Here is a 22,466-nt window from a genome sequence, read left to right on the forward strand (position 1 = left end):
GATGCCTCTACGTGTCTTACAAAAGCTTCAGAAATGGTGGCTTCTTTCAGGGAATCAGATCTTGCTTCAAGACATTCTTCCAAATGCTCAGAGAAGAGTTGACAACTCCCTAAGTTGAGTTGTTGCATAGCTTTTTGGCATTTTTGGAACATTGTTGTAACAACAACCGCTACGTGACAGCCCAACTTGCTGCTCATTTGTTGCAGTAAACACTCTGGCATGTCGGCGCAAGACAGGTACAGCTGTATGCAACTCTTGCTTCAATGTAATGATACACCACACATCATGCCACCCAGTGATTTTGGAAGCAAGTCTGCGTTCTTCATCTGTTGATTTTATCGCAATATCGTACACACCTTCAGATTGCAGCTCACTTGCATACCAAAGTTCTAATTTTTCGCAGGAAACCATTATGTTTCCACACCCAGAAGCACTTTTACTTAAAGGAAATTGTGTTTGCACCACTGTTCTGGCTTTACACACTCAATTTTTGCAGGTGGAGTCCATTCTTTCCTTGCTTTTACTTTATGGAGGTATTTCTTCCAAGTTTCTCTCAAAGGGCACTGTAGAAAATAAATGTGTTCTCTTGAGGGCTGAGTTTGGCCTTTTAGAGCCAACACAAGCCGGTTTCTGTTAAGAAGCCCGGGCAGTGCCAGCCATTCAGGTGCAGTTTTGTGGTGGTGCGAGAACATGAGGCCAGATGTGACTCAGACACCTGCTAAAGCAGAACGTGGCTGCTCTCATCTGGATGCAGAGTACATGTTAAAACTTACAGTATATTACAGGGCTGTGAGACACCTCGGATCAACTTCCCTCAAGTGTCTGGAGCAAAATATTAGCTGAAGAAAAATACCATCATTATTTTGATACTCAACCAGCAGATCGCCCTAATTGATGAAATAACTGTGCTGCTGTGTCTCTACTCGGACACAGACTTCAGTTAGGCGTCAAAACAAGCAAAGCTGTCTTCTTTTCCCATGAAAGTCTTAATGTAGATATTGGATCCAACCCAGTTTTTTGGGGGGAGGATGAGGGACTTTGATGTTTAAGTTTAGTGTTTTTTTGGGGCAGGCACCATGTGTGAAAGTGAGACCAGGTCTCTGTCAGCTGTCCCCTGTGGTGCACTCCACTTTTGACCCTGGCGATCACCTCACATCTCCCCGTCAGCCCCGGCGGGCGACGTAAGGTATGAGGTTGCGTCTTGTTAAAGGGTTAATGAGGTAGAACTTTGTAGTAGACGTTCAAGTCGTGCCTCCTGAAGATCAATACAGAGGGAGAAGGATGTGGGCAGTCGGTCAGGATTGGCTCTCTTTATTGTTTTGTCTCCGTGTTAAACGCCAAGAGATTTTCAATTTTCCTAACTGCATGACGGTCAGACGGTTTTCTTCCCATTCCTGTTATGATTATGAATCACTTTTGTTTAGGTAGCACTCTTTTGCTTGCACTTACTACTGGCAAATCTTTCTTCTTTTTTTCTACCACTTTGTGCTTCTACGCCACTTGAATCCTGTTCAACCTTTTCAGCAGTTAGGATACTTCAAAGACTAAGATTTCACTTACAAAGTGTGACTGATACTTCAGGTATGATACAGTGCAGTATATCATAAATACTTGTGTCCATAAAGACCAACTACATACAGTGGTAATATACTAAGAGTGTCTAAAATACATCTTATTGCACTCTTTTTTTCTGTATGATATTTTACATGTTATTACCTTAGACTATAAATAATGGACGTAGTATCCGTGACATCACAGCGCTGTTTCTGAAGTGCTTTTTTGAGGCCAATTGTCGGCGGCAGCCATATTGCTGCTGTCGAGCGATTATGACGTAAAGAGGCGGGCTTTGAGCCTCCTAGCCAACAGCTACAGTGTTCCCACCTGTCAATCAAGTCAGCTGTGCCTCTCATTGGAAGACTCGTAATCTTAATATCTTTGAAATTACCTTGTTGTGAAAAAATTCACTCCCTGTACAGTGTGTGCCGATCGAGAAATGAGCTATCCAGACTACACTCGTCTTTTGTACCAGGCTGTAAACATGTTTATTTCTATTGATAGAAGCTAAATGTATCATTTGGCTAGCTTAGATTCACATTTTAAAGACAGAGAAAGGCTAGCTGTTTCACTGTTTCTGAACTTTTGCTAAGGAAAGCCAAGCTAAGCTAAGCTAACAAGCTCTTAATCCTAGTTTACACTTCTGCATTGACTCTAAACTGTAGCTACGCCATAGTGGCAGTCTTGAGCACTACATACGTGTGTGTTTGAGTGTCAGCGTCGCTCTGCAATACTCTGTCTAAACCAGGGGTGTCCAAAGTACGGCCCGGGGGCCAATTGCGGCCCAAGATCCATTTATTTATGGCCCCAAGCTTCCATATTAAAATGTGTTATTTATAGCACAGAAATTAATCACATTCTGAATCATCTGTACATTTGTAGTTTCTTTCAAGCGCACACACAAAACTAAAGTCAATCCAGAAACGTCTCAATTTAAATAATTGTTATCAAATGGAGATTTAATATATATCTTTTATGATTCCTAAGTCTCAGTAGGAGCCGCTGACCCTGAGGCATTCTGACAACATCAAAAGTGGCCCTCTTTGAAAAAAGTTTGGACACCACTGGTCTAAACACTCGTTGGTAATGCTATTTCTATACCAGAGATACCATCAGTTTCCAGTCCCATTACATTTGTTGTTTGTTTGTGCATGGGAAACTTTGGCGACTGAATCGGAGCATATGTCAGAGGTGATGCATATAAATGTTACACAGCAGTTGATCATACTGCATTTACTGCAAAGAAGAAATAAGAGGAGACATCAGAGGAGAGAGGACGTACAGTCACTGAATATATCTTGGTCGTGGAACATGATGGCAATACCTGATATGCTGTAAATGCAGGAAATATGTTGGTGCACAGGAGACCAATCACAGGGCTTTCGTCTGCATTGTGTTGACATGTAGTGACATTTTTGAGGAGGTGCACGGCAGCCTGCGTACGAAAAGGCTTCACGAAACCTACATCGTATAAGTATAAATCAGGCTTTAGCTTCGTATTTGGACACAGCATGCTAACATACAGTAAGAGTGTTCCCCAAAATGTTTGACTTTATGTTTTTAAAGCTAGGGTTGGTAGTCACGGAAAACTAGCATGAATTTGAATGTAGCATTTCCTCAGGACTCCATCTAACCCCTCCCCCCCTCCCCTTGGAGCTCCTCTAAAACGACGCCCCCGCTCACATGCACGAGCGCCGCTGATTCACGACCATATGATGGTGACTGATTCAAAACCGGTCCTCAGCACATGGTTTGTGTTTTGCACTACATCAACTCATGTCTCACTCAGCGGTAAGAAAACACCAAAACATTCTCATAGTGAAAGTTAAAAACACAAACAAACATGAAATGTACGCTCTGCAGGAGGCGGGCCGAACGGCAGGACGGGATTTGATTGGTTTCATCATTTGGCTCCTGATGGCAGGGATTGGTTGGTGTTTTCCCAGGTTTACTCCGGCTGTAGATAGCAGCTTTTTTTTCACTCTTTTTTAAGAACACATTATGTATTGATTACCATCAGGACATAAAGATCATTTTAACCAGTATAACAAAAAGTGGATCTAAATCTGACTACCAACCCCAGCTTTAAGTTCCATGGTCTTTTTAGTCGTTCAAAAATCTTGTCAGCTTTTTTGCCTTGGACTTATTGGTTCCGTGACCCTAGTTGTTAACGAAACAGAGAAAATCAGACCAAGCCACTAAAGAGAAGATTGAACATGTCTGCTCACATGTACCGGAAGAAAACAGCAAACAAATAACAATGCACTGATGTGTCTATAGGGGGCACTAAAGTCAACCCAAATCAAAAGTTCCTTTAGTTTCTCTTTTTCTCTTTCCAGCACTGTCAATCAGGGTCAGAAAGTATTAAAACACAGCTTTTGCACAAACATTTATGGCTGTCTGATTTACAATCTGTTTTTGTGTAACGCCTGATGAGTATGTCCCAGCTACAGTATGTTTTCCTCTTTCTGGCACGTATGTAAGTGTCCACATCCAGCGCTTGTGCTCCTCAGATGTGTGAGCTCGAGGTCAGGGTGAGTTTAGTCAAGGTGATGACAAATGGGGAATAGAGACTGAGCATAAGGTGGATTTGGAGACACAAAGCAATGCTACATGGGGTGCAAGTATGCCAAGTATGCCCGCTGACTTCACTGATCCTCCTTTGTGATGTCCTCATTCTCCCCCTGCACCGAGCGAAAACCCACGGCATGGTCTCACTCAGTGGCATGTGTGGGAAGTGTGGGTGTGTGTGTGTGTGTGTGTGTGTGTGTAAGTGAGTGAATTACTAGACTTGCAGCAGGTTGAGCTACAGGTGTGAAAATTAGGTGTGAGGTTTATGTGTGATAAATTACCAACATGTGGGCTAATCGGAGCCACTCCACCTTTTTCTCCACCCACCTTTTCTCTTTTCCTTTTTCTTCTTTCCATTTGGGGGAAAACACATTTTTCCCACAGCTTGAGTGGATTTGAGGGAGTGTAAATATTGAAATAATACAATATGTTCCAAACCCTGCTATTTCTTTTGGGGCTCATTTGTGACTTTGTACTTCTTGTACTTGATCTGTCAATTGGTTACTTGGGAAATTTGGAAAAAAACAGGTTGAGTTAGATAACTGAGCGTAAAACAAAAAGGCTGATTACAATCTTTACATCCATCCATCCATCCATCCATCAATGCCATCTGTCTTTTGTTGTAAGGCACCCTTTCCCCACAGATGACATGGTTTCTTGGGTGAAAAACTTTGATATACTCCACATTTTCCTAATGGATTTTCATCTAAATCTCTTGGAATATCAACAACCCTGCCTCTTTAATTTGTTGTACCTGTCCTTTTGGTAATTATTTGACTATTTGTTTTGATATTGATAGAGAGCTCTTGGTCTCAATACCTATTCAGTCCCTAAAAAACTCAGGACAACCAGCATGTGAATGGTCATATGTACTAAGGGTGAGTATTGGCAAGAACCTCACGATACGATACGCATAACGAAACTTGGGTCACCATACGACAACTTTTCCACTTAATTGTTTTTGAAATACTGAAGTCGTATTTTAGTTCCAACTCAGCTAAAATATGAATTTTAATTTTAACAAGAAATACGATATTAAGAGTTGAAATATCGATATTATATCGGAGGTCAAAGTGTTGCGATATATTGCTGTATCAATATTTTTTCACACCTCTAATATGTACAGCAGAACAATAATGCAGAAATCTGTATGTAGTTGAATTCAAATTTCTACTTCTCTATTTCCAAGCTTAAGGTACGTCAGTGTCATGTCGCTTCAGTAGTTTTTGTCATTGAGTACTCCTATATGTTTCTGTGACTTCCAATACCCTTTGGATGGATGGATGGATGGATGGATGGATGGATGAATTGGTGGATGGATGGGTTTCATGGATGGATGGATGGATGGATGGATGGATGGATGGATGGATTGAGTGATTGATTGATTGATGGATTGTTGGATTGTTGGATGGATGGATTGTTGGATGGATGGATGGTGGATAGATGGATGGTGGATGGATTGTTAGATGGATGGATGGTGGATGGATTGTTGGATGGTGGATAGATGGATGGTGGATGGATTGTTAGATGGATGGATGGTGGATGGATTGTTGGATGGATGGATGGTGGATAGATGGAAGGTGGATGGGTTGTTGGATGGATGGATGGATGGATGGATGGATGGATGGATGGATGGATGGATGGATGGATGGATGGATGGATGGATTGATGGATTGTTGGATGGATGGATGGATGGTGGATAGATGGATGGATGGATGGATGGATTGGTAGATGGATGGATAGATGTATGGATGGATGGATGGATGGATTGGTAGATGGATGGATGTATGGATGTATGGATGGATGGATGGATGGATGGATGGATGGATGGATGGATGGATTGGTAGATGGATGGATGTATGGATGGATGGATGGATGGATGGATGGATGGATGGATGTATGGATGGATGGACAGATGGATGGACATACGGATGGACAGACGTCCTCGATTCTTTAAGTTCTTGTAAGATGGGGCGTGTATTATTCTGGACAATCACTTGTATAGTATTCAGCCAAAGAATGATATACCTTCACCCAGATTTAGGCCTCAAGTCCTACCTTACGATTCTCTGAATGGAATCATCTCATCATCTTTGGACAAGTTAATTTTAATTTATTGAATCTTCTATGTCTATGTGCTTAGTTGGTTCTTGATGCTCAGATAGATTTTAGTCTGTGTTACATTCATAGAACAGCACTGTATGCGTGGTATGAGTTGCTTGAAAACGACCTAAGAGTTCCACAAGAACATCATCCCACTTCTCTGAAATAGGGGCGAGGGAGGGAGAGGTAGCTAGAAACATAAACCACATGCTCGTCTTCCACTGCCTGCCCAGAGAGCGATAAAGTCAATCCTCCCAACTCATTGATGAACTCCTGTAGTGCTTCCATTCCTGAATGTCAGAAAGACCTTATACACCTGTACTGATGATCCCAAACTGTATGAAGCGAGTATCACTGTCAGGAGAATCAAAGACAGATGGTGGCCTCTGTTACACAGCCGGAGGTGGCTAGTTGATTTTTAATAAAAACAAAGAAAAATACGAATGAGTGTGAACACAATTTTGGTTTGAGTCTTTAAACATGTGTAGAGCTTAGAGAAAAATCCCACTGATCTTCTTTCATTATGTTGGGATTGAGTATTGTGTTTAATACATTTTCTAATGTGCCCACTTTATAGCTGTGCCATTAATAAATAAGCCCTTGGAAAAGAGAACAAACCAAAAATAAAGAGAACCTATAAAAGCAGTTATTTTTAAAAGTGTTGACTGTTTTAGAGTAGACTTTCCTCCCCTGGAACAAACGTTTAACCTGATTAGAGGTTTGCATTGTTTGAGCTCCATTGAAATTGACTGTGAACAGATATTCCGTTGTTTTCAAGGAACGACCGAGCTGTAAAACATTTTATTGGACCACAAGCCACAGTGAAGAGGCAATGCTGTTACTTGACCACCACATCAAGGTCATTCCATCTGTTTTCCCCAATGAGTATAGAGCTTCCCAAGACGGTCACATGTCTGTTTTGGTCAAGGGTTTAAGTGTCCGGCAATAAGGCGGAAAGTGTTGCAGCACATACCATGAGAACAGGTCAGCCAGGTCACCTTTTATTTCTAATTTTCCAAACAGGAATTATGAGGTCTCTCACATCAGGCACTCCAGATGTTGGATTTGACCCAGGACATGGGATTTAAGACATAATCCATCATAAAGATGTTAATAAGGAAGTGAACTAACCTAAGGTCTTCATATAGAGTTTGATTGAGTGCAGGGGGGAGAGCCATGATGAGTTCAGCTGGACAGATGGATGAAAGGTGTAGTGAGTGTTTCCAGATTGAGTCAGAAAAGCACCATCAATGTCCCTGTCTGACTGTCTGCATGTTCAGGACACACGCAAAAAGATGAAACCAATACAAATGACATTCTTCAGATTACTGACTGTACATTTATTATCTGAACAGTTTGAACTGATTACATTTATTGTCCTATAAGATCAGAGTCATTGGCCAGATCAGCAAAAGAAGGCGTTCAACAAGACTTTGTACACTTTGAGAATATTTGATGTACGCTTCTTTCACAAGCAAGCAGTTCAGTTTGTTAGTGACAAAAACACCATGCCTCAATTTCATTTGCTCAAGCGCCATGTTATGTCTGTAATGACCAATAGCTTATGGAAGCTATGCTAGTTTTGATAGCAACATTTGAATTGCCACTGCTGCGCAGCAAACAGTGTGAGATCAGTTTGCTACAAGTGGCAACCTTCGGTCTAAAAATATGAGTCCAATGCGGAAGTGTTAAAAGCTGCAGTTCATTGAGAATCCGCTTGAGGCTGGCCCCATAAGTACCGGAAGTCACATACACAGGAATGGGAAAAACCTGATCTTTACAGCAGAAGTAAACATGTTTACAGTCTGGTACAAAAGATGAGTGTAGTCTGGGTAGCTAATTTCTCGATTGGCACACTGTGAGGGGGGTGAATTTTTTTTTTCTAACGCAGCAATTTCAAAGATATTTAGATTACTAGTCTTCCAATGAGAGGCACAGCTGACTTAATTGACAGGCGGGAACACTGTAGCTGTTGGCTAGGAGGCTCAAACTCCGCCTCTTTATGTCACACTGGCTCCACAGCTGGAATGTGGCTGCCGCCGATGATTGGCCTCAAAACAGCTCTTCAGAAACAGATGGGTGACGTCACGGATACTACGTCCATATTTTATACAGTCTTTGGTTTGCTAGCATAAAGATCATAAGAAATAGCTATACAACACTAATTTATCAGTTTCAAACCAAATGAAGCCAAAACAATGCACCATGCTTAGTTGCAGCACTGGTTTGTCTGTATATATATGTCAACCAATGTTGTTGACAAGACTGTTTCTGTTTTAATTTGTCAACCAATGCCAGCGTTTGTCTGTTGCTTAGCTAGCTAAGCTTATCATACTGACAGGACCTGGTGCGTAATGTTGGGTAGGCTAGCTGTCATGTCAAAGTTAACGTTTTCCAACGAGCTCCAGGCTCATTACAGCTTCTTTCGAAAAGTACCTGTCAACGAACATGCTACACACTGCTACACAGTTTTTCTGTGGAGGGAAATCCAGACATAAAGAAACATTGAAATGAGTATATAGAAACAGTAGGTACAGGCTGCAAGTTGATGAAAAATCCAATTGTACCATGAGCTCATGTTGGTTTTCAGTCAAATTAAAATATCCCTATTTGAAGGATTGAAAATATCCTATCACCCTATGCGAACGTCATGACTTTAGTCTAACTCTACTGCTGTTTTGCTAGCAACAGTAGTAGTTACTAGGGCTGCCAGTACTATAGATTGTAGCATTTACTTGTATTTGTAGTTGTGAGTAGGTTGCTGAAAAATAGATCAGAGGTATGCTCATGAGCAGAGGGATCTTCCATCCAAATAGACTGCAGGTTATTGTAACTATAATGGTATTATATTAGTGGTACTGAATAAAAATGTGATGTGGTTGTTTTATCATTAAAGCTGATTGAAACAGTTTATTTGTTAAAAAAGAAGTGGTCTATAAAAGCCTTTTTTCTTAGAGCTAGTTTTGAAAAGCTGGGGATGTCTTATATCTGGGCCAATAAGGTGAAAAGAGAAAAGAAAGAGAGAAAGTCCAAACCAAGGCCATTTGTTGTTCCATGACTGAGGATATGGGTTGAAATGGGTTTAATGAGTTTAACAGGACGATATCTTGTCATCAAGAAGACTTATTTACCGTACAGAGCTGAAATGGTCTCAATCATCTTATTCATCTCTGAGCATATTTCCCATCATATCCAACCTCTCTAATAACCAGCAGCTTTTTGGATGATTATGTGGTCATCCAATGAGTCAAACGTCGTTTTCCAACCTGCATGTTAATGTGGCTCAATCTGTTGAATCATACCAAAGTAAATTACCTTGAGCTTCTGTTTTATTGTGTAGTTAAAAAGCAGCTTTAATTTGGCCCCCATTATTCTGTTGCCTGTTTGAACCGCGGCCCTCTGGTTTAACCATTGACTTTATAAACCGCCACCCTTTCAAGTGAAGGTTCAAATCTCTTTGACGCCCGCCCCGCCTGGTGGATCTGTGTCACAGGAGCGAGCTAATATATCTGACAGCAAATGTGTTTGCTCAACTCATGCTGAAAAATCATTATAAGCAGCAGGACGCTCCTAAATTATAAACATGTGCTTACAGTATGATCTGTTAAAGTAAACTGGGGGAAGAAAGTAGATCCTAAAACCTGACTATTTCCAGCTGGAAAAGAGTCAGAGGCAAGTCCAGCATATTTTCTGCTAAATTGGAGCAGAAATGTGCCTTCAGCACACAAGCCTGAAGTACCCCCCTCTTACCCCTTCTGTTTTTCCTCAAATTTTTTGAGCTAAGTGCAACTTCCACTTCCATGACAAATAAAGTCACGGGCCTGGAAAGTGGGCGGTTTGATGTGATTTTCCATGTACCAGTTTGTTACAAGTTTTAACAATGTTGAGACGCTGCTACGCCTGGTGAACTCTGAGTGTGAGGGCTGACACTGTTGGCTCCTGCCTTGCACAGCTTCGCAGTGTAAGCCTGGATAGTAACGTGGTTGACCGGAGATCCAGAGTGTGGTTGTTTTTGCTTCTTACGGTTCGGTCCGCCACCCGTCGGCTGGTGGTTGCATAGCTGCTCTGTCCCGCATCTGCCCTTTCTCTCTCTCTCCCAAGCTTTCTCTTTCTCAGCTGAAGTGGAGCAGCAGAAAGCTTATAACCATCATTTAGAGAGAACAAGGGAGGTGGACAATAAACAATAATTGTCTCCGTGCCACGAGGAAAGCGTATAATTCTGTTGGTGAGTGTGATGCTTTCCACATGAGAGCACAAATCTTCATGACCTGCTGCTGCCATGTAGATCCAAAACCTGAGATTTCCCCCCGCTGCGTCTTCACTATGTGACATTTATAATCCGTATAGAGCACATAAAGAGCATTACTTTTATTTTCACGTTACTTGATAACGCCACACTCTTTTTGTATTGGCTGTACTGTAAGTGCCTCTTCATAACAATAGGCAGTGTGGCTGCTGGCTAGTTGCATTCACAGTCTGTATTATTAGATTTACATACCAGGGCCCCTCGGAGAAATGGAAGTGAACTGTGAGAATAGAAACATTTGTGTTTACATATAAGCTCTTGTCCTGCTTTTGCTGGGTGTGGAATTTAGATTTCTGTGTTGTAGTATTGTCTCAGTAGCAGTTAAAACATTCATCCCATCCTGTTAGTGTCCTCTGCTGTCATTTACCATGGTTTCAAAATAATACAAGATAAGATAAACCAGAGTCTCATCTGAACAACCATCCCTACCTCTGCTAAATTTACAATGCTTTACAGCATCAGTTTATGCTTAATGTTTCAGCTTAGTGCTCCTCTGCACTTATCTCTTTCCTCGAGTGCATTTTCTTTCTCTTATTATCAGCATTAAAATGAAATTGTAAAATTCCAAGTCCTGCAGATCCTCTGAAGTATCAGTTTTAAAACAAGGCCACAACTATGACACATTTTCTAATCAAAGTCTGCAGCAAGAGCCCACATCAGTGAAACCCTGCATAAGGGTGCCGTCTTTTTCCCAAAGTTAAGTCCAGGACTCTAAAAGAGAAACATGAAAATGATGTGCAATTTGCCTTGTTAGGGTTTCGGGTTGCACAAAGTTGGAATAGGTCGATGTGAATGATTTCATGGGTAACAGTAGGTGAGTGAAAGGCAGGAAGTAAGCCGGGCGTGGGTGGAACCCCCTGTATATGTGGTGGTTTTTGGCAGCCCCGAGAACAGTCTGTCACGCTTGCTTTGGACTCATAAAAATGTACCTGAGATGGAGTTAAGGGTTCTGCTGGATCACACTGCGGCTCTAATTGTTTTTGAGCTGCTTCAGAGAAAACCTTCAAGCGAGCCTGTGGCTGTAAGAATGAAAGAGGAATGCTGCAAACATGGCGTCATTCATCTGGTTGTTGGCCTGGCTGTTTCACGTTATTGAAGGGCGAATGTTGAGGTCAGACTACATGATGGTCTTTGTGTCAGTGTAATAAACTCGTGCCAGTTATCTATGGTACCTGACTGATCATCACGACCGATGTGATGACGTTGGAGGAAAGAGAAGCTGGGCGAGACAGCACCCGGAATTAACCACCAATTAAATCCTCCAAAAGGATCCTGCGAACGTTAGAACAACCGTGAAGGCCAGATTTATTATAGGACTGATGTATTAAACAGCATTTTTTTTTAGCTAGGTGTGCCTAATAAATTCTGTCCATAACATAGTTTTATATCTATCAAAACATCATGATGAATGATATAAAAGCTACAAGGCTAAAGGAAGTTACTCACAGGGAAGTGCGTCTGCTATTTCTCACCAACACAGCTCTTCTTTTAGTCTGTCATGGCGGTCCCTGGACTACACATCTTATTTTTTGTGTAACGGCTCCATCTTGCAGCATGAACTTCATGTTCATGCTCTTGATTTTTGCACCTGCAGAGCGCTCTGTGCTCTTATTGGTCAGTGTCACTGATGTGACGGAGCAAATCGCAGAAGGCAGGAATAAAAGTCAAACATACTCGACTTTCTGTCGGGAGGTTGTGTGGCGTCCCAGATGTCGCCTTGATCGTGGTTCCCTATGATGCACTACAAGAAACAAAATGATCGTTTTGGGGTCCATCGGGTTCTGATCCCCTACATCAGGGATTCCCAAATTGTGGGTCGTGAGATGTCTTCCAGAATGTTTTTTTTTCCAAGTTATCTTAAAATAGTACATTTTACCCTTTACAGTAAAAAAACATCGACAAAACAGTAGCTAACCTTTAAATAAAACCTTGAAAATAGAAAGTGTAATGAGTTTTCTGCTTTTCTTTGTTCCCAGATGACTCCTAAGTTTAGGGTTAGTGAACAGTTCATTATCAAAAGCATCAGTAGCAGCAGGTTCATTCATAACGGCACAGGAAACACAGACACATACTCATATAGGTAGGGTCATTTTCTGCAGACCAGCTAAATGATTAATCACTTTGAGGGACAGGAAGGGTCGCAAATCTTTGGCACCTTTACTTTGGGGGTCATGGGCTGAAAGGTTTGGGAACCCCTACCCTACATCAGGCTATAATCATTCTAACAATATGTAACATGACGTCAACATAAAGAATCACCTGATAGATACCAATCAGTGCAAGTGTGTAATGAATTTTATGGTCCAAATCTCTTTTTTTTTTTTAATTTTAGGTGCAAAGTTTCAAAGATAATTGAATTATAATTGGATTTTGTTGGTCAACTATTTTGCATTTTTGAATTTACGCTGATTCCTTTGCTAGTTAGCTCATACACATCTATCCAGTAAATGTCAGTTAGGACTAGAAACAGAGGGAAAGAAAATCCCCCAAAGCTTGCTCATTGTCAGGATGTGATATTGCCGGGTGAGAAAAAGGATATGAGAAACATTTTTCATGTGGTTGGTGTGAACAGCAGCAGCTTCACACAGGCCAGACATGACATATTGAGGCAATTATTAAGTCTTTATATTAAAAAAAAAAATCATCTCAGCCGCTTCTTCAGTGACAGTCATACAGACTGTAGCCTTTGTAAATACAATACTCCAGGCTTGGGGGGATCTTCAGTTAGCTGTCAGAAGTGGCAACAGCGGATTTGTTTTGTTTCACGTAATATGTGTTCTGCGGTTGAAACTGTAAACGGCGTTGGTTAATTTTGTGCAGGGAGTGGCACTTTGAATGGCATGCACGCTTCTCTCCTGTCTCTAAAAACATGCATGGTAAACCTGGAATCCATATTCTCTCTTGTGAGGCTTCTCTTTATGTCTGGGTCACTTCAGTTTTGAATGTGATTGACAGGAGAAACACTAGAGGAGCTAAAGCAGTGGAGGATTTGTGGGGGAAGAAGAAGCCATGAAGGGCAGTCGAGCATGTGTCAAAACATGACATATGGTGTGTTTTTTAATGTTTGGATGGATTAGTTTAGAGTGTGTGTGCCGTTTGAGAACAGGAGAAAGACACAATATGTAAAGCTGAAACCACATGAATAACTCAGAACACACTAAACATACAGCTTTATGTCCCTGCCAAATAACTTTAAGCTGCAATGATCTATAGAGACTTTAGTACCCTTTTGTGTTCTACTTGAAAACATTTCTGCGGGCACGGATTTGGCCTGATAGCTAAATTGTGCGCCCATGAACGGTTGGCCCTGGTTTGATTCCAGCCTGCGGCCCCTTTCCCACATGTCTCTTCCCCACTCTCTCCCTGTTTCCAGCACTATCCACTGTCCTCTCCTCTCTAATAAAGGTGCAAAAAGCCCCTAAAATATATATATTTTCTAAAATTTCTGCTTCATGCTTCTGTTTTAATTCCATACCCTTAACACTAGAAAGGTCAAGGGGGTCATTTGGATTGTTTTCACATCTATATGTCATGTAACTTTGTTGAATTAAAGATTACAGTGCTCATGACTTTTCATAAAGTTGTGTGTTTGTGTATTTAAAATTTCATTTATACAAATTGCACAGAAGGCATGATTGTTTTTCCCTACTTCTTCGACATGCAGTCATAATGACTGCCTCAATTAGATTGATACATTTTCATGCTGGACATTTGCATCTTGGTTGCTTTGTAACTATCATTGTAGTGTACAAAGCAATTTGAAAAGTTTTGAATTGAAACCATAGACTTTATAAATGGGGTCAGCCCAATGTTCCCACATTTCCCATTTTCAAAATTAGGTCTTGTGTTCCTACATTTCCCTTCAATTTAAGCCCTATCCTGCCACAACATTTTTTGGAAGCACTTTTTGGTAAATGAATGAATGAATGAGTAATTTAATTTTGAGAAGCAGCAGAATGTGGGAACATAGGGATGTGGGAACATAGGGATGTGGGAACATAGGGATGTAGGAACATAGGCACGCTCCCGTATAAATAATGGACGTAGTATCCATGACGTCACCCATCTGTTTCTGAGCGCTGTTTTGAAGCCAATTGTCGGCGGCAGCCATATTGGAAATGCTGAACTCTAGTGTGAGGTAAAGAGGCGGGTTTGAGCCTCCTAGCTAACAGCTATGTGTTCCTGCCTGTCAGTCAAGTCAGTCATGTCCTTAAATGGGCAAAACTTGTAATCTTAAAATCTTCTGAGCCATCGCGTTATAAAAAAACTCATCCCCCCATACGGTGTGTGCCGATAGAGAAATTAGCTCCTCAGCGCTTAGCCGGTTTTAGAACCAGGCTGTAAACATGTTTATTTCTGCTGTAAAGATCGTCTTCTTTGAATGGGTGTGTATGTGGTTTCCCATGTTTCTGCAGCCAGCCTCAAGCAGACGCTTGATGAATTGTAGTTTAACACTTCCACATGGGCTTCATATTTTGAGATCGGAGGTTGCTGCTTGATTGAAACTGAGAAACTCTATTTTTGCAATTATGGCAAAGAGAAGCACAAAGAGAGAGATGACTGCTGAGGAAGGCTGACAGTTGTTCCAGGAATTGGAAAGCTCAGACCGGCATCCGAATAAGAGGCTGATAAAAGTGAGTCGCCGAGGGTATATTTTCATAAATATGTAGTATTTCCTTAAGTAATAAACACATCATCCACTTTATTGGGTATCCATCATAACATAATGCAATTTGGAATTTAGAATCAGGTAGTCAAAATGACCTCTTTTGGCCCTTCTGGTGTTAAATCTCACTTAAGTCCTGCTTTTTACACTCAACCCTCTTCTGAACACTTTCTTCCACCGTTCTATTTCTGCTGTGAAGGATCTCCTCTTGTGTTTCGTCTCTGGAATCACATTCACATGCATGATTGTTTTCCTTATGAATGGCTGAAACCTGCTGGCAGTTGACAGATTGATGTAAAAGTGTGCAAGACATTATGCCGGTAGGACGTGAGTTGGACAGCGCTGCTCCAGACACTGTGAATTGTGGCCTCCTTCCTGAAATACCTGTGGCCTGATCCTCCAAACCTTTCCACAGACACACACAATCTAATCTCCATAGATCAGCCCCAAAAGAGCACTCAGCCTCGCCCCCATCCAACTGTACTCACTTCAGGATGTGGGATCAACTGTGTGTGATTGTTAGTGTGCATTGCATTATAGCAACCTGCAGTGCACATGATTGACAGCACAAAGCACGCAGGAGATTCAAGCCAGAGTCATGAAGGCGCTTTTGAGTGACAGTAACTTCTCTGCTGATTGATTGGTCAGCGATACAAGAGGACTCCATGTCCTAATCTTCTTTTTCATATCAGTCTTGAAAGTATTGTAAGCACACTGTTATTAGCTATAGATTCAAGCCCACTAAAACAGGGAGGAGGAATAAGCTTTCCAGCCTCACTGTGCTCTCCCTTTGCCAAGTTGGCTTCCCCTTCCAGCCAGTGTTTTGTTCAGGTTTGGCGAGTGCAGTGAGAGCAAATGTGACCAAGTTAATGTGAGTGTCAGTTTGCTATAAACACACCCCAACTGTATATACTACAGAAATATATGTTTAAGTATGAGGTTTGGGTTAATGTTGCAGTTTAGTTTTACTGAATGGAAGACTGACAGAATGAAATAAGAGATATGTATGTGGAATGATGTTTGAGGTGTTACCTGACAGCACTTTTTATAGAGCTGCAAAAACCCTTTGAATAAAAGTGACATTCAACATTTAGCTTTTAATACTTACACACAGTAAGCACATCAAGATATGCCTGTGGATTATTTTAGTAGTTTTTGGGAAGCACATGACCGAGAACAGAGTTGAAAAACAGCTGTGAATTTGATATACTGTGCTGTAGACAGTTGTAAACCTGATCAACAACACCTGTGTGCAACAAGTCCCGCCAGCTGATTCAAAGACATTGTATTATATTGATAGACCACCTGCATTGGCACTGGAATGAGAAATAATTCCACCTAAGGTGCTGGATTGACACTTGAACGGAAGGCGTGATTTTGCATCAGAGAATTCAAAGAGCCAAAACTTGTCACAGTTTCCGGGTTTAAATTCTCCTTCATATCTCACCTGGAGAGTGCCAGCTAGAGAAAAACAATCAGGACCCTGTGTGATGAATGGGCTTGAAGCACACGCCCCAGCATTGTTGTGATCAATGGGGTGTCTCTTAAAGCCTCATCCCTGAGGACCAACACAAACACGTTCTGATTAGCACTTTATCATACTTCCATCAACCCCGGCTTCAGGAGAATGAGTCTAGTTTGGCAGTACCGGCGTTCTTCCCTCTCCCAGAGGACACTCTCCAAGAACCTGAAGAAAAGAAATGAGAAAGATGTGTCTTACATCCACTGACTGATTTTCACATGATTACAAACCGATGCTTGCTCTGGGCCCACTTAACACTCACTTTCGTCTGGGTGAATCTGTGAATCACAGAAATCGAATACGTGGATCCACGGCCAGTAACGCAGACGCTCTCTGCTCTGTCTCTCAGGGTTTGTTCAGTTTGTTGAACAGTGTTTAATTCAAGCGTTGCGGTAGGTCGCTCAGTTTGACCAATGCTGCTACTCAGCCCCTGCTTGTGATATTTTAGACTTTTCCTACATCAATTGAAGTGTCTCTCACTCTGAGAGATTGTGCTTGCCCGAGGACATTTTCCTGTAAACGGGTCGCTAAAGAGTTTACTCTGAAAGTCACTTATTGGGAATGGACTGTCTCTTTACTGGCTCCTTTGTCTTCCGCAGGCAACTCGAGCTGAGGCCAGAGGCTCTGAGGTTTTGGGGTCTTTCATCGGCTGTCTTGAAACAATCGCTCAGGAGGCCAGCTTTGACCAGAATTAATGCAATATTCACATTCATAACCAATCAGCATTTAAATGTTGAGAGGGGAGCCAGAGTTTGCATGAATGACAAATTGTTGAATTGAACATATTTACTATGAATTATAGAATATCTTGCTGATGTATCTATTATGGTTGTTTTGGTTTGATTGGTGTACTCGGGTTGCCTCTCACTTGTTAGCCCTCCCACAGTTCAGTCTGTTGCCTCAGATTCACCCTTGTCCTTGTCATCGGGTGAAGTCGGGGTCATTCACAGTTGAGTGATGATACGACTATCTAAAAGAATTCTGGTTTTCTTTTACAAGTACAGAAGAAATATCCTTCCAAACCACCGTGTTAGATGCATCTTCCACTGTGGCGTCAGTCAAAACTGACATTCTCCCAGGCTATCACTGGTTGCTTTTATGTGAAATCATGGATGACCACCATGTCGTTGGTAGCTCATTGACAGTTCATCTATGTAAAACATTAATGTTGAGAATGATACAGTTTTAAGAAGACTGTTTGGATGTTAAATGAAAGCATGGTGCAATATTCAAGGTAGAATCCCGTAGGTTTGGCGTCTTTGTGCTCCCCACAGAAAAACACTCTGCATCATTCCCCAATATCTTTTATCTTATCTTCCCTCATTTTCTTAGATTTACTCTTAAAGCTAGGGTTGGTAGCCACACAAAACTAGCATGAATTTGAATGTAGCATTTCCTCAGGACTCCGTCTAACCCCTCCCCCCCTCCCCTCGGAGCTCCTCCAAAACGATGCCCCCGCTCACATGCACGAGCGCCGCTGATTCATGACCATATGATGGTGACTGATTCAAAACCGGTCCTCAGCACATGGTTTGTGTTTTGCACTACGTCAACTCATGTCTCACTCAGCGGTTACAAAACATTCTCATAGTGAAAGTTAAAAACACAAACAAACATGAAATGTACGCTCTGCAGGAGGCGGGCAGAACGGCAGGACGGGATTTGATTGGTTTCATCATTTGGCTCCTGATGGCAGGGATTGGTTGGTGTTTTCCCAGGTTTACTCCGGCTGTAGATAGCAGCTTTTTTTACCTCTTTTTTAAGAACACATTATGTATTGATTACCATCAGGACATAAAGATCATTTTAACCAGTATAACAAAAAGTGGATCTAAATCTGATTACCAACCCCAGCTTTAAGAAGGTTTCTAAGAGAAGTCTACGTCTGATTCATGAACTTAAACAGCAGAATTGTTCACACCTGTGTTCTTAAATTGATGAATGCCATGTCTTTGTAAGTTTGACGCTTGTGCTCGATGGTCCTAATTAGCATAGATATATGCCCCTTAAATGCCCATATAAGGGCATGACAATGCAGGCCACACATAAGGGAATTCGCTCATTAAATTAATCAGATTGTGCACTGGACTCCAAGTATACAAGTTGGTTTAGTTGATCTGGAATGGAGGCAGAGCAGCTTGAAGTGAAACACAAACAAGCTGATTTTTAAAAAATCATATTTTATAGCCACTCGTTCAAAGATCGCTTTCATCAGAAATCCTGCGCTGTAACCATGAAAGGATGCACAGCAGATGAAGTGAAATGAAAATTTTGATCTCAAATCTGAAGGGAAAATTTCCTGAGACAGACTTGTCTCATTGTCCAATAATTTATACGGTTTGATAGTGCCTTTATTCTAAAAGCTGTCGCTCTAAAATGATAGACATGTGACAGATTAGTCATTAGATACCTGTGTGTAAAGGTGAGTCATTGTTTGCGAGAATACTTTTTTTTAAGTTATATTTTTGGGCTTTTACTCCTTTTTTCAGATGGGAGGACTGTGGACAGAGCAGGAAGCCTGGAGAGAATTGGGGGTGACATGCAGGAAAGGGGCTGCAGGCTAGAATCGAACCCGAGCCACCCACTATATATATCAATCAATCAATCAATCAATCAATCAATCAATCAATCAATCAATCAATCAATCAATCAACCAGACTTTATTTATAAAGCGCTTTTCATACAATGACATTGTAACACAAAGTGCTGTACATAAAAACAACTTAAAATAGAATAAATTAAGAAAAGAAAGATATACATAAAAATAAAAAGCCCCCCCCTAAGTGAATCCCAAACCCCCCCCCCGACCCCAAACCCACCCCACAATGTTAAGGTTAAGAACACAATATATGCAACAATAAATTATAATTAATAACTAAATAAATTAAATAAATTAAATAAAAAAGAAGTTGCTGAACGAACTAAGGAAACGCTCTCATGATATCTTAATGAGGAAACACTGGAGGTGAAATAAGATGTTAAAACTCAACACAGGAAATTAAACTCACCAAAATAAAATACATTTCTAAGATAATAAAAGACTAAAATATTAAACCATTAAAAGAAAATAAGATGCTATCCTTAAAAAATTAAATAAATAAAATAAAATAGAATAAAAGTGACTGAAATTTGAACTAGATAATAAATAAATCAAACTGTTATAAGAGTAAAACTCAGTTAAAGTGAGACTTAAAAGGTGGGGTTGAGTTTGCTTTTAAAAATGTTGATGCTCTGTGCAGCCCTCAGATCTTCAGGTAGGATGTTCAACATGCGTGGGCCATGATGATAAAAAGCTGCCTCACCGTGAGTCTTTGTTCTTACTTTTAGTACCATTAAAAGTCCACTACCTGAAGACCACAGGGCTTTTAATTTAACCATTAGGCCAAATCCGCGCCCAGAGAAAAGGTTTTTGTGTTCTTAGATTCTGTTCTTAGCTACGAACAAATCCCAGATAAGAAGATTTTGGTGAATGTCAGAATCATCTTAAAATCTTCATAAGTGAGTTTTAAGAACAAATTTGTTCTTAAGAACGGTTGGTGAATGAGGCCCAATACCTTAAGTGTTAAAATGATATGAACTACAACTTCTGAATGGTTTAAAATCTGGATACAAGTGAAGATAACTGTGCACTTCAAACGCAGAAAGTAGCATTCCTACACACGAGGGAAATTGATAGACATAGGTGTGTTTAGAATACAGAAGGCTCATGATTGGATTGTAGATTTCTGACAGTGATGTAAATTATTGGATGCAGCCTCAGATGGACCTCAGGAGGGTGTGCTGGGGGAGGGGACTATTGACCCACCATCCAAAAAGCATTTTTTCTGCAGCATGCTGCCCCCTTTGATTCTATGTTATTAATCTTCTTTACCTGTAATCTTTGTTTTCCCTGCAGCTAGCTATGGAGCTTACCCCATCTGTAAAGGCTGCTCGGTGTGCTCCAGGGACAACGGCTGCGTAAACTGCCAGCCCAAGCTCTTCTTGTTTTTGCGGAGGGAGAGGATGAGGCAGTACGGGGAGTGTCTTCATGACTGTCCAGCCGGATACTACGGCATGCGAAGCCCTGAACTCAACATGTGCTCCAGTAAGTCCCTTTTGAGTTTCTCTGCTTCCCCCTCCTTTTTTCCAACAACCCATCTTCCCCAGACACACACGCACACGCTCCCTCAACTTGCCCTTTTCCCACAAAACATGATTTATTGTCAATTATCTTGAGGAGACACACATACCGCACGATTTGAACGGCTCATCTGTTCACACAGGTGGATGTATGCAGTGAAGCCTTGTCTTAGCAGCGTCTCCCTCGGGGTTCAAAAGAGATCTCCAGCTAGAAAGAGCCCTGTTTCTAATTTCTTTTTAACACTCCCTTTACACATACATTACCAAACTTCCTATAGTTTCATGGCTGTTTGAAGGCACAAAGACCAGGTGCAAATGCAACTGAGATGCACTGAAGTTAGCCAAACCTACTCCAGTGACTTGTATCATCAAAATAAGACCAACTCATAAAACCCAGGCTTCTTTCCTGTGTCATCCAATAACAACAAAACTATAAAGATGAGGATATGGGGGCTTGAGCATCAAGGCTTGAAGATTGCAGATTGGGAATTTGACCAGTCAGTAACATTTGGGGGGGTTTGGAAAGTAGTTTTTTGGGGAGGAACAGAATGCCTGTTTAAACTTAAAGGGATAGTTAGATTTTTTTAGATTACTTGTCAATATTAAGTGTATTAGACACAAGACCATCTAGTGAGCTCAGCCTCTTTGTTGAGACAGTGACAAGAGAACCACAGCAGAAGCTAGGCTATTAACCACTCCAGATGGGGTCAGCTCCATCACGTACAAACTTCAGAGGTTTACTTTGCCGTCAGAGAACCATTTGTCTTTGCACTATTCTTACATGTGGTAAATACGTGCAGCGCAATGATCAGCTAATCAGGTTGTTGTTGTGCGTGTCACTGATATATTGTGACTTTTGATGTTTTTGCATCTCAGTTTGACATCATTTTAAGCAACAAATGCCTAAGCTTATCCGACTGACACAGTAATGGTCATAGAGTTTATCAGTCTTCCCCTTCAAAAGCTATCACAGTGTTTTTTGATATTCTAAATATGGTTGTGGCATTTGGGATAAAAAAATGTAAACAATGAGAGATTAATCTTACTTTACAGTTGCACTTCCAGTCAGCTTCACTTGTAAATATGTAAGAAAGTCAAGGCAAGGCAAGGCAGCTTTATTTGCATAGCACATTTCATACACTAGGGCAACTGAATGTGCTTTACATTAAAACATTAAAAGCATTGGAAACATTCAGACAAGCATTAAGAGCACAATTAAAATGATAAATATAATAAAACAGAAAAGAAAAGGAAAATTAGAATATATGAAAAGAGAAAAAGAAAGTCAGTAAATCACAGCAGCATTCAATACGATAGAGAACTGTGATTGGTGAGCGATGCCGACTGCACCTGTATGTGAGCCACTGGTGTCCTCAGACTCAGAAAGGTCCTGAGGTACTGTTGTTACCAAGTCCTAAGTGAGACTGCAGTCGCTCTCAGTACGTGGGAATGGGCCCACACTTTGCACATCTGCACCACCAGGTAACATGAGATCCCTCCAGTTAGCACAGAAGTTTCTTCCCTCTTTCCTCGGTCCATTGAGTCTTGTTGTTTCTCTGTAAACCTCTGCTCATAAAGGTGCCCTCTTGTGTTCACAGTAAATGAAATATCTATATTTTAGTTTG

The 22,466-nt window shown here is 41.1% G+C and overlaps 1 protein-coding gene across 2 annotated transcripts in view; it reads left to right on the forward strand.

Annotated features, from left to right (window-relative positions):
* rspo2 (R-spondin 2) overlaps positions 1-22,466 on the forward strand; it is a 74,095-nt gene that overhangs the window by 15,417 nt on the left and 36,212 nt on the right. For both annotated transcript variants that reach the window (XM_034698144.1, XM_034698145.1), the window contains exon 3: positions 20,618-20,806. In XM_034698144.1, the coding sequence (XP_034554035.1) occupies positions 20,618-20,806 (189 nt within the window). The remainder of the gene's footprint in view (positions 1-20,617; positions 20,807-22,466) is intronic.

This window comes from Notolabrus celidotus, chromosome 12 (genome assembly GCF_009762535.1).
Source record: "Notolabrus celidotus isolate fNotCel1 chromosome 12, fNotCel1.pri, whole genome shotgun sequence".
Lineage (NCBI taxonomy): Eukaryota > Metazoa > Chordata > Actinopteri > Labriformes > Labridae > Notolabrus > Notolabrus celidotus.